This window comes from Hevea brasiliensis, chromosome 2 (genome assembly GCF_030052815.1).
Source record: "Hevea brasiliensis isolate MT/VB/25A 57/8 chromosome 2, ASM3005281v1, whole genome shotgun sequence".
In the NCBI taxonomy this organism is placed as follows: domain Eukaryota; kingdom Viridiplantae; phylum Streptophyta; class Magnoliopsida; order Malpighiales; family Euphorbiaceae; genus Hevea; species Hevea brasiliensis.
Genome location: NC_079494.1, coordinates 112,146,863 through 112,160,430, shown reverse-complemented (window position 1 = coordinate 112,160,430; position 13,568 = coordinate 112,146,863). Strand labels below are relative to the sequence as shown.

The 13,568-nt window shown below is 40.5% G+C and overlaps 1 protein-coding gene across 2 annotated transcripts; it reads right to left on the bottom strand.

Annotated features, from left to right (window-relative positions):
* Positions 1-97: 97 nt before the first annotated feature.
* On the bottom strand, positions 98-2,743 carry LOC110635917 (O-methyltransferase 1, chloroplastic). Of its 2 annotated transcripts, none has more exons than XM_058138996.1 (7): positions 2,629-2,743; positions 1,868-2,019; positions 1,664-1,784; positions 1,165-1,289; positions 951-1,079; positions 667-831; positions 98-347 (listed from the first exon to the last, which is right to left on the bottom strand). In XM_058138996.1, the coding sequence occupies exons 1-7, from the start codon at positions 2,630-2,632 to the stop codon at positions 276-278; spliced, it is 768 nt and encodes a 255-aa protein (XP_057994979.1). In that variant the 5' UTR covers positions 2,633-2,743; the 3' UTR covers positions 98-275. The 2 variants fall into 2 exon arrangements, with proteins under 2 accessions (XP_057994979.1, XP_057994975.1); XM_058138992.1 differs by having other exon boundaries at positions 2,386-2,734.
* Between the last annotated feature and the right edge of the window lie 10,825 nt (positions 2,744-13,568).

Below are 13,568 nucleotides of genomic sequence, written 5' to 3'. Positions count from 1 at the left end.
CATACGCAATTTTATTTATTTATTATTATTATTTTTTTAAAAGTGCTCTTTCTTTCTTCTGTAAAATACCCTGAATCAAAATTACACAAGGAAGACGGGGAAAAACAAGGACATGACCCATGTTTCCATTTCGGTCCCTCAGGGTTTTTGGCCCCTCGGATGCAGAAAATTGTACATGCATTATTTACACATCAATTTCATGAGGTGGCTCAGAAACTAGTGGAACCACTAAAAGATGATATATTTCATTAGGTTCTTATCACCCTCTAACACATTTAGAGTTCCTCAAACCCTTCTTCATCCCCTTCTTCCTCTATCCTCTGGAATTCTCTCCTCCAGGTTTCCATCTATCCAAAAATTTAAAAAAAAAAAAAAAAAAGGGCCAAACACTTGATTAGCCAAATAGTTATAGCAGGAATTAGCTAATTATCTATGTAAAGACTTTAAACTTCCAGCAAATAAATAAAATCTAGCCATTTATTTTTCTTTTTATCATATCCATGGTACTAGGAGATGTCCACTAGAAAAAAAAAATTGAAAAACTTCTAAGTACTTGTAGATTTGGTGTGAAATTGTTTTTTCAAGAGTTAGCCCCTCGTTTATCAACCAATCCAATCAAGCAATCGTAATGGCTTCATGTTTAGAATTGGAAATAATTTGTCACACCTGATCATCTGAAAATCGCAACTGTTCTGCAACAAAAAGTATATTCTTGTAGTCTCCTGTTGCTAATTCCTTGCCCAAACTACTTGCAACTTCATCATAGCTAATCACGTCCACCCGAAAACAATTGGTCATGAAAAGTTTGTCTATCCATTTCTCTGTGCTGGACTGTGCAAGAGACAATAAAGCAGGTGATGCTCCCAGAAAAAGAGAAAAGAAAAAAAAAAGGAAATTAAATTCAAAAATTAAATTCAAAAATATCATTCTAAAAGATAATGCAACCAGACCTTCCTCCCAATTTCGGTTTCTGCCAATAATGCAGGCAGTTCTCCCAATAATAGACATCCATTCATAGCCAAACTACTAACAATGAACAAAATTTCTTCTAAACTGGCCAAAGTCATAATGGACAGTCCCTGTAAGATCACATAAATGAAATAACTCTTACTAAAGTAACAAAGTTAAGAAGTTATTATGGCAGAAATTAGAAGCCTTAATCACCTGAATGGCCCATATACTTGGCTCATTACCATTGAAGCCTTTTGCTTGCAGATTCTGTTGTATATTAGAGGACTCCAATGGAACATGAAGGAACATGCAATTTCTTGGAATCTTAGCTCCAACACCTAATATCTTTGAGAAGATACCATCATGACATTGTAGTACTTATTTGAACTGAGAATGAATTTATTATCCAAACCAGAAGAAATTTTGCAGAGCACAGATTTTCAGATGTTGTCAAGATTATGCCAAGAGTATTCTTTTGAAATTCTGAAACTTTTAAAATATCCTGAACGATAAAGAACTCTTTCTTCAAATGAATGCAACCTTACTTTACTGCATTAAGCAAATGTAAATACTGCCAGTGGTTTTCAGTTTGTTTCTGAAAACCAACCCTCACAACATTGACAAAATCACAATCTAAACATGTTATCCTCTCTAGCAAAATTATGCACTTAGAAGATCATGGACCAGTTAAAATTAGTCAAATATTAAACACCTTTAAGCCTTTCATCTGATTTCTTAAATATCCTTTCTGGAGATATATCAAATATTATAGAAGAAGTTGGCCAATTTAGCCTATATGGTCGAGTGTCCATCCCATCTGTAAACAAAACAACCTGCAGGACATCAATGAAAAAGGTCAAGTACTTCAAAAAGGTGAGATATGGTCAATTTACCCTAAATTTGATATGCAACATACCTGCTTGAGTCCATCAATATTGTTCACTGTATGCAGTAACTTGTCATCAATGAATTTTGTTGCAAGGCAATAATGGTGAGGGTACTTCTTCAAATCCATCTGTACAGTAGGATCAATCAAGCAACCAGCATATGGATCAACAAAAAGCGGCTCTGCATGGTGAAGCATTGATGCATGCTACATCAGTACTCATTAAGAGACACAACTTGTATATTCTTAAAGAATCCAGAATGTATTGGAACATAGATAAATATATGCAATAAGAGATGAGAATCTTTATGTGAATTAAAAATTATAAATACTGACATTTATATTCAATATATGAAAAACACATGAGCACTGATATATGAAAATTAAATCTCAATTGAAGTTGTAATGGATAATGCCTAAAATCTTGAATTCTTGCTTCCATTTGAAGTAGCCAAACAATCGTGTTTCACTCTCAGTTAGCTGCTCGATATAATGCCTGAATGAAAAGAAATCACGTAATACGTAGAAAATAACGGCAAGGGATATGCCTGGCCTATGCGTCTCCTGGAAACGAAGTGATGCTGCTTTCATGGCTGTCTCGAGTAATGGGTCAGTTTCACCATTGATATTCGCTCTCAACCAGTCATATTTCCTTGTATTTGAAGCGTATATTGCAGGCGGACGAAAGATAGCGGTTGGTAGTGAATGTAAAACGCCCAAGAAACACATATTGCAGTTTGATGCTCGCAGATTATAAAGCAGTCTCTAGATTGAGAGGTTTCACATCTTACCCATCGTAGGTCACTGTACCGTTGGCTTCCCAGTGTGCGCCACCGCACCTTCACAATTCACAATTGTTGATTTATTTTGGGTGAATTATAATTTCATCCCCACATTTTGATATTACTAACATGCTAGTACCTGTAATTTTTAAAATTTATTAAAACATTTCTAAATGTTCATCAAACACTTTTATCCCTCTATCCATTTAGCTATTAAATACTCTTATAGAAGCCCACGATTATAAAGATATTTTAATTGTTTTTAAATAAATAGACAAAAATTTTAATAATGGCAAACTTCAGTAATAAAATAATTATTTATTTGAAATTTGACTAATAGAATATACTAAAATACATTTGAAGAAAAGATTAAGGTGTCTAATAGAATCAAAATTTATGAACATTTTGATGAATTTTTAAAAATATAAAGACTACTTTATTAATAACAGTAAAATTTAGAGATAAAATTATAATTTACCCATTTATTTTTATATGGTGGTGGGAATGGGGAAATTACAAAATAAATTGTGATATTTGGTGTAATTTATCTATGGCCCTCCTTATTTTTTAGAATTATATTTTTTTAAAATACTAATCATTTAATACATGTATGGACCCCACTCCTGAAAGTCAAACACAAAATAAGTAGATACACCATTAATAATGAAATTAGAAAATTAAAAACCATAATCAAATCCATCTATTGAGGTAATAATTTTTGGAAAATTGGAACAAAATTCAATTACTTTTTCTTTGTTTGATAATCAAAGTTTTTTTAAACTCAAAAATCATACAATTGCATCATGTGAGAGCAATAGAAAGCCTTATAAGGTGAAACTTACTTCATTAAAGATTCACAAGTTTTCAGTTTTCAGTAAATGGAAAGATGTGGACTTCTTAGAAGGATGCCAAGTTTAGCAAAGGAAGAAAGCATAATTCATGGAAGATTCAGACAGCTTATGCTCAAATTAAATGGCCAGAGTTAGACTTTATTTTGTTCAATTTTATGGTAGATTTCATTTCATTTGCAAATAAATTTCATGATATAATTTATTTATAAATGAATTTCTTTTATTGATATATTTTATATTAAATATAAAATTTATTTCAAATCAAATGAATTTTATATTTAGAATAAATAAAATAAAATGATGTATAATAAGAGAATAATTTTGTCACTTGAAATATATATAATTTTAAGTTTGAAATTCATTTGTAAATTCTATCAATTTTGATGGAATTTGATTTAGTTATAATAATTTTCATTGAATTAATTATTAATGTCACGACCCAACCTATGGGCCGGACCGGCACTAGGACCTGGGCCAGCCTAAAGCCCCCGAGGCCCGTAGTAAGCCTAACTGTTCATTAACCCAACTCTAAGGCCCATTTGAGCCCAATATCAAGAAAACAAACGGACAGAGTCCGGCCATAAAATGAACTTTCCAACGGGGAATTTTCGACTCACCCGACCTGTAAACATAATAAATACTCAATTGGGGAGCTCAGTTCACCCTCCACATACTCATATCCTCATAAAAATAAATGGGAGCTCAGCTCCCTCATCCAATCCATCAAACATTCATATCATTATACGTTTACAGGTCTAACATGATAATAATATTACAGACCATAATCAAATAAATACTTCTAACACATGCGAAAATTCTAGGAGTAAATAAAATTACACAAATATTGATAAACAACCTGCGAAGGAGAAAAGCAGGTTAACCAAAATAAAATCCTCCTGTAGCCTGAAAAAAATATTGAACAGGAGTGAGCGTTCGACTCAGAGAGTAAAATATCAATTTTAACCATAATCTCTATAACTATCTAAAACTAATGCACCCTGTAGAGTGAAATGCAACATCAACATCATTTTCACATCATAACATCAAAAAGGTAATTTGGAGCACTCGTGCACCCTGTAGCATCAATCATAACATATAGGAGCTGATCCCCTATACAGCTCTCTTAAATCCAACCTGGTGCCAGCGAAGAACTCAAGCCGGACTTTCGCTTAATAAACCAAATCGAGGGTCCTAGCGAAGAACTCAAGCCGTGACTACCCCTCGAAGGATCGGGTCCCAGCGAAGAACTCAAGCCGTGACTACCCATCCTATCCATAGTCCACACCACATCGCACGCACGCCAACGCACACTGCTCCAAATTACCACAACAACATCATGGCACTTTAACAATTATCAATGCATCATAAATCGTGCCTAGAGTTTAACTACATAAATATATGCATATAAGTGATGCATGGGCATGCTGAACATATAATAATATCGAAATTACAATTAAAATTAATATTTTACTCACATACTTGATGACAATCACTGTGGCGGCTGGGCGGAGGAAGAAGGCTGTCCCGGCTCACCTGACAATTTTATTACAATCATTTAATAAATTTGACTCAATACAAACAAAGAAAAAGACCAATACGTCCTAAGTCGTGCCGGAAATCCGGCAGAGTCTCCCCTATACCTAGGACCTACCCAATCTGCAAAATGGCTCAAAACACACTTCTATATTTACAATCCATATATCCACAGCTCAATCATATCACACAGCCCCTCCTGGGCCCATCAAATCAATCATCCATCACAATATGTAATATTTCAATTTAGTCCTTATAATTGACCATTTTTGCAAAAACTGCCCAAATAAGCTCTAAAAATTCTAAAACTTTGCCCCGCGGTCCTTAGCAATATTACTAAGCTATTGCAAAAAGAATCATAATTTTCTAAGCTACCACGAATATTTTATGGATTTTTAATCCTATTTAAGCACTAGAAAATTATGAAAAAGCAAGGTTCGGGTTTGCCTTTGCCAATTCCGACTTCGGGAACGCGCTCGGGACGTCTGACAATGGGGGAATAGCTAAAATCTCGATCCAATTCGGAGACTTTTTCTCGTAGCAGTGCAGTGGCGGAAATTCACGAACCGGACAAGCACAAATTTCCGCGAATTGAGGATACCTACACGAAGCCCATAACACGGGGGTTAGTACATAAATTTTTCAGAATTTTCTAAGCTCATTTAATGCTCGGAAAAACACTGCGAAGTTCCGTGGGACTCACCGAAAAACGGTGTCGGAAAAATTTGAAATTTATGTCGCCGCGAAACTCTCGACGAGCGGAGCGTGCTGGTACCCTCGGTTTTCTCGTGGGATTCACGATTTTCGAGAAATCTAGCCCAAAAGTCGAAATGGGCTAAAATCTTCCTGAGCAAAAATCGGACAAACCGCTTGATGGATTTCGGCGTTCTTGGTGTCTATGGAAAGCTCTCGCCGAGAAGATGATTTTAGACACAAGACCCGGTCCAATTGGTGGCCGGATCGGCCGGATTTTGGTCGGAGAAGCCGAAACGCCGCACGCCGCGAGAGGAATTCACGCGGTTTCACCGTTAGGTGGCGGCCGGTGGGAGGAGGTGGGTGGGGCGCCGGTCGGGTGGGTGGCGAGGTGGGCGGCAGGGGAGGGAGGAGAGAGAAAAGAGAGAGAAAAGGAAGAGAGAACGACGCGCGCGGGGAAGAAAAAGGGAAGGGAGCCGGTCCGATTCGATCGGTCCGATCCGGTCTGGTTCGATTCGGCCGATTCGATTCGAAATACAAAATTTTGAATTTTTACTCTGCCTCGGGACCGAAAACGAGGTCCAAAAATTCCGAAAAAATTCCAGAAAACTCAGAAAAATACGTAGACTCCAAATATATTTTTAGTTTTGCCACGTGGTCTTTAAATTAATTTTTAAAATTCATCAAAGTTTATATTTTCGGAAAATCGAACCCGATTTTTAAAATCCGAAAAATCTCAAAAAAATTCCTAAAATTTAAATAAAATTAAAATACCAAAAATGCTCATAAATTTAAAATTTTGGGGTGTTACATTCTTCCCCCGTTACAGAAAATTCATCCTCGAATTTTACACAAAGCAGAATAAAGCACATTATTATACATTGAACAGATAAGGGTACTTGCTACGCATGTCCCGTTCTGACTCCCAGGTGCACTCTTCCACTGACTGACTCCTCCACAAAACCTTAACCATAGGGATCTGTTTGGATCTCAGCTGTCTCACTTGGTAGTCCACTATGGCTATAGGCTGCTCCTCAAATGTCAAGTTCTCCTTTAGCTCTATCACATCCGGCTGCAGTACATGAGAAGGATCGGGAATGTATTTCCTGAGCATGGAGATGTGAAACACGGGATGAACGTGAGAGAGGTTGGGTGGTAGCTCCAACCGGTAGGCAACTGCTCCAACTCTATCAGTAACCTCAAAAGGTCCGATATACCGAGGTGCCAACTTGCCCTTCTTTCCAAATCTCATGACTCCCTTCATTGGAGAAACCTTCAGGAATACATAGTTGCCCACTGCAAACTTCACATCCCTCCGTCTGGGGTCTGCATAACTCTTACGCCTCGAAAAGTTTTGATCGTTCCTGATTAAAGGAACTACCTGCAAGTGTCTTGCACTAGGTCTACATCATGCACCTTCGCTTCCCTATTTCTGTCCAACACAGAGAGACCTACACTTTCTCCCATATAATGCCTCATAGGGTGCCATCCTATCTTTGGAGTGATAATCGTTGTTGTAGGCAAACTCCACCAAAGCTAGCCGCTCATCCCATTGACCTCCAAAATCCAAGACACTCATGCGAAGCATGTCTTCCGATGTTTGGATTGTCCTTTCAATTTGTCCGTCTGCGAGGGTGGAAAGCCGTCTTGAAGTTCAAGCGTGTGCCAAGTGCCTCTGCAACTTTCTCCAAAATCGAGAAGTGAATCAGCACTCTGTCGGATATTATGGGCCGGAACTCCATGCAATCGACTATTTCTCGAATGTAGAAGTGGGCATCTTGTGCCACGAGTATGTAGTCTTTACTGCAAGAAGTGAGCTGATTTGGTTAGACGGTCTACAATTACCCATATTGAATCATATCCTCGCGTGGTACGAGGCAACCCAATACAAAATCCATAGTGATCATTTCCCACTTCCATTCCAGGATAAGGAGTTCTTGCGACTTCCACTGCGGTCTTTGGTGTTCAAACTTCACCTTCTGACAAGTCAAGCACTTGGACACAAAATCTGCTATGTCTCTTTTCATGCCATTCCACCAATAGCTATCTTTCACATCATGGTACATCTTGGTGGAACCTGGGTGGACACTGTACAGTGTGTAGTGTGCCTCTCGCATAATTTCATTCCTGAGGTTGTCCACATCGGGCACACATATCCTAGAACCTTGCACTAGGGCGCCATCATTGGCAAATCCAAACTCACCACCTTCACCTTACTGTACTCTTTCTATAATCTTCATCAATTGTTGGTCTCTGTGCTGGGAAACTCTAACTCTGTCCCTCAAGTCTGGCCTCACTGAAAAGTGAGCCAACAATACCCCCTCATCTGAAAGATCTAGGATTAAACCTTGATCCATCAACTCGTATACCTCCTGAATCAATGGTCTCTTCTCTACTGAAATGTGCGCCAAACTACCAGAAGATTTTCTGCTCAAGGCATCTGCTACAACATTGGCCTTCCCAGGGTGGTACTGGATGTTGCAATCATAATCTTTCAGAAGCTCCATCCATCTCCTCTGTCTCAAGTTTAAATCCCTCTGCTGGAAGATGTACTTCAAACTCTTGTGGTCGGTGTATATCTCGCACACTTCACCATACAGGTAGTGTCTCCAGATTTTAAGTGCAAAGACTACAGCCGCCATTTCCAAATCATGGGTGGGGTAGTTCTGCTCATGCCTCTTCAGCTGCCTTGAAGCATAAGCCACTACCTTTCCATTCTGTATCAAAACACATCCTAGGCCAACTCTGGAGGCGTCACAATACACGATGTATCCTTCACCACTCACAGGTAGTGTTAACACAGGGGCAGTGGTTAGACACTCCTTAAGCTTCTGGAAACTCACCTCACAGTCATCTGTCCAAATGAATGGAACATTCTTCCTGGTCAACTTAGTTAGGGGAGCCGCTATCCTGGAAAAATCTTGCACAAAACGCCTGTAGTAGCCAGCTAAACCCAGAAAACTTTGCACCTCAGTGACTGTTGTAGGCCTAAGCCAATCAGTTACAGCTTCAATTTTCTTGGGATCCACTTGAATACCTTCTCTTGAAACCACGTGTCCCAAGAATGAGATGCTTTCTAGCCAAAATTCACATTTCGAAAATTTGGCATATAGCTGGTGCTCCCTCAAAGTCTGCAACACCATCCTCAAGTGCCACACATGTTCTTCCTCGGTCTGAGAGTATACCAAAATGTCATCTATGAATACGATGACAAAACGGTCCAAAAATGGCTTGAACACCCGGTTCATCAAGTCCATAAAGGCTGCTGGTGCATTAGTGAGTCCAAAAGACATCACCAAGAACTCATAATGACCATATCTTGTCCTGAATGCCGTTTTGGACACGTCCTCATTCCTGATTCTCAACTGATGGTAGCCTGATCGCAGGTCTATTTTGGAAAAGAATCTAGCCCCTTGGAGCTGATCAAACAGGTCATCGATCCGAGGAAGTGGATACTTGTTCTTCACGGTCACCTTGTTCAGCTGTCTGTAGTCAATATACAACCTCAATGACCCATCCTTCTTTCTCACAAATAGCACAGGAGCGCCCCAAGGTGAAGTGCTCGGACGTATAAAACCCTTGTCCAAAAGCTCCTGTAGTTGCTCCTTTAACTCTTTCAGTTCTGCTGGTGCCATCCTGTAAGGTGGCATTGATATGGGATTTGTACCCGGCACAACATCAATGCAAAACTCTATTTCCCTTCCTAGTGGCAACCCTGGAAGCTCCTCTGGGAAGACATCCATAAATTCTCTGACAACAGGAACATTTTCCATGCTGACACCTTCTACAGATGTATCTCTCACCAATGCCAAATACCCTTGACATCCACGCCTCAACATTTTTCTAGCACTAATTGCTGACACCAAGTTATATGGAGCCACGCTCCTGTCACCATCAAAGCTAAACTCTTCCACACCAGGTATGTGGAAATACACCTTTTTGTTCCTGCAGTCTAAAGTGGCATAATGAGTTGCCAACCAATCCATCCCCAAGATTACATCGAAATCCATTACTGGTAGAGGAACCAAGTCTGCTGGGAGGATCTTTCCATCCACTATTACTGGGCTACCCGGAAAAATCATATCTACATCTATGTTGTCACTAAGTGGGGTAGCTACCGACAAAGGACATTCTAAGGTGGTAGGGTTTCTACCCAATCTCATGGCAAACACAGGGGAGACAAATGAGTGCGTAGCACCCGGATCAATCAAAACATGAGCCTCATAGGAACAGACCAGAAGAATACCTACCACAACTGCATTTGAAGCTTGAGCATCCTGGTGGGTCAGGGTGAAAACCCGAGCTTGACCCCTACCCTGAGTGGCGTAACCTGCATCGACTTCTACCTCTGACCGCCTCCAAATCCACGCCCCTTGTCCTCGGCCTGTTGGCCATCGAATCGATCGCCGCCATGTTGGAAGTACCCGGATACAACTGGCGAGGAACATTTGCAACAGAACCCTGTGACCCCATCTGTGGCTCGTTGAACACAGGGCATTCCCTAGCAAAGTGACCTGGTTGGCCACACCTGAAGCATACTCCTGAACCCATCAAACAAGGTCCTGAATGTCCTCTTCCACACTGTGCACAAGGTCCCAAGGAGGATCCTGAACCAGACCCAGAACTACTGTACCCTGAACTGTGACCACTGCTGGATCCGTATCCAAGTCTGAATCCTCAAGGTTTGTGTCTAAAACCACTCTTCTTGTTCTTGCTTTTTTCTCTGTAATTACTCTGGCCACCACTGTCCGGAGTACCCATGGAAGGGACACCTAAGGAACCTTCTGCTCTGTTTTTCTTTGCTCTTCCGCTGTCATCCGCAGCATATCTAATCTCAATCTGTTTGGCTCGATCAACCACCACATCAAAAGACTGATTAGACATCATGGCCAGGTTCGCATACCTCCTGTCAAGCCCCTTTAAGAATCTCTTCACCTTCATAGTTTCTGTAGCTACTGCTGCAGGGGCATATCTGCTCAATTCCAAAAATTCTGTAGCATATTCATCTACAGACCTGCCATTCTGTCTTAAGGCCTCAAAGGCCCACTGCTTCTGATCTCTGAAGCTTTCTGGCACAAACCGATTGATAAAAAGTTCCACAAACTGAGCCCATGTCAAACCCTCCATCTGGGGTAACACGTAGTCATTCATCCATTGTCTACGCATAGGCCCCATGATATGCTGCATACACTCTATCAGTCTTCTATCAGTCAACTCTAATTCTGTTCCTGCCTGTCTGCAGGAATCCAAAAACCGATATGCATCGTCTGACACATCATAAGTATCAGGCACCAACTTCTTGAAATTTATGATCTGTTTGTAAGATTCCTCTCTTGGTGCGGTGGACTGCTGCTGCTGTGGAGGGTGGACCATATACTGCGCCATCATATCAATGGTCCTCTGCAAACCAGCTAGAGTAGCTGTCATGGGGTCCATGGGACCCTGTGCCATAAAGGACTGATCTCAGATTGGGGTGGCTGCTCCTCTACTTGAGCGACTCTAGGCCTCCTACCCTCCTCCCTGGGCGGCGCCTCATCCCGTCTTGACACCTCGTCAGCACATCCTGTTACAGTGCGATGGCGCCTCTCGCTTCATGCATTTTCTGAAATTCAGCAGATTAGCCCACAAAATTCAAAATCAGACATTACATGACTCTATAGACTCATATTTATACACAATATATGGAGCGAAACTAGAAGCAAAGACGACAATGTAAGGCGAATGTGGACCCTATTTTTCCGCATGTGACTCTAGTAGACTCTTCCCAACACTTTAGACAAACATTCCTAAGAATGGAGCCTAAGCTCGATACCACATTTGTCACGACCCAACCTATGGGCCGGACCAAGACTAGGACACAGGCCACCCTAAAGCCCCGAGGCCCGTAGTAAGCCTAACTGCTCATTAACCCAACTCTAAGGCCCATTTGGGCCCAATATCAAGAAAACAAGCGGACAAAGTCCGGCCATAAAATGGACTTTCCAACGGGAGTTTTCGACTCACCCGACTGTAAACATAATAAATACTCAATTGGGAGCTCACCACCCTCCACATACTCATATCCTTATAAAATAAATGGGAGCTCGGCTCCTCATCCAATCCATCAAACATGCATATCATTATACGTTTACAGGTCCAACATGATAATAATATTACAGACCATAATCAAATAAAAACTTCTAACACATGCGGAAATACTAGCATAAAATAAAATTACACAAAAATTGATAAACAACTGCGAAGGAGAAAAGCGAGTTAACCAAAATAAAATCCTCCTGTAGCTTTGAAAAACATTGAACAGAGTGAGCGTTCGACTTCGAGAGAGTAAAATATCAATTTTAACCATAATCTCTATAACTATCTAAAACTAATGCACCCTGTAGAGTGAAATGCAACATCAACATCATTTTCACATCATAACATCAAAAAGGTAATTTGGAGCACTCACGCACCCTGTAGCATCAATCATAACATATGGGAGCTGATCCCCTATACAGCTCTCTTAAATCCAACCTGGTGCCAGCGAAGAACTCAAGCCGGACTTTCGCTTAATAAACCAAATCCCCAGCGAAGAACTCAAGCCGTGACTACCCCTCGAAGGATCGGGTCCCAGCGAAGAACTCAAGCCGTGACTACCCGTCCTATCCATAGTCCACACCACATCACACGCACACCAACGCACGCACACTGCTCCAAATTACCACAACAATATCATGGCACTTTAACAGTTATCAATGCATCATAAATCGTGCCTAGAGTTTAACTACATAAATATATGCATATAAGTGATGCATGGGCATGCTGAACATATAATAATATCGAAATTACAATTAAAATTAATATTTTACTCACAGACTTGACGACAATCACTGTGGCGGCTGGGCGGAGGAAGAAGGTCGTCTGCTCACGACAATTTTATTACAATCATTTAATAAATTTGACTCAATACAAACAAAGAAAAAGACCAATACGTCCTAAGTCGTGCCGGAAATCCGGCAGAGTCTCCCCTATACCTAGGACCTACCCAACCTGCAAAATGGCTCAAAACACACTTCTATATTTACAATCCATATATCCACAGCTCAATCATATCACACAGCCCCTCCTGGGCCCATCAAATCAATCATCCATCACAGTATGTAATATTTCAATTTAGTCCTTATAATTGACCATTTTGGCAAAAACTGCCCAAATAAGCTCTAAAAATTCTAAAACGTTGCCCCGCGGTCCTTAGCAATATTACTAAGCTATTGCAAAAAGAATCATAATTTTCTAAGCTACCACGAATATTTTATGGATTTTTAATCCTATTTAAGCACTAGAAAATTATGAAAAAGTAAGGTTCGGGTTTACCTTTGCATATTCTGACTTCGGGAACGCGCTCGGGACGTCTGACAATGGGGGAATAGCCAAAACCTCGATCCAATTCGGAGACTTTTCCGATAACGGGTCTGTCTGGCCGGAAATTCACAGACCCGGACAACTGTCGAATTTCCACGAATTGAGGATACCTACATGAAGCCCATAACACGGGGGTTAGTACATAAATTTTTGAGAATTTTCTAAGCTCATTTAATACTCGGAAAAACACTGCGAAGTTTCGTGGGACCCACCGAAAAACGGTGTCGGAAAAATTTGAAATTTATGTCGCCGCGAAGCTCTCGACGAGTGGAGCGTGCTGGTACCCTCGGTTTTCTCGTGGGATTCACGATTTTCGAGAAATCTAGCCCAAAAGTCGAAATAGGCTAAAATCTTCCTGAGCAAAAATCGGACAAACCGCTCGATGGATTTCGGCGTTCTTGGTGTCTATGGAAGGCACTCGCCGAGTAGATGATTTTAGACATAAGACCCGGTCCAATTGGTGGCCGGATC

What these genes read in the sequence shown, in the direction of transcription:
- LOC110635917 (XM_058138992.1), bottom strand. Translation starts at nt 2,566, where the DNA reads ATGTGTTTCTTGGGCGTTTTACATTCACTACCAACCGCTATCTTTCGT. An exon ending in ATATTGATGGACTCAAGCAG is followed by an intron (nt 1,785 to 1,867) that starts GTATGTTGCATA and finishes GATGTCCTGCAG; the next exon opens with GTTGTTTTGTTTACAGATGG. An exon ending in AAACCGAAATTGGGAGGAAG is followed by an intron (nt 832 to 950) that starts GTCTGGTTGCAT and finishes TCTCTTGCACAG; the next exon opens with TCCAGCACAGAGAAATGGAT.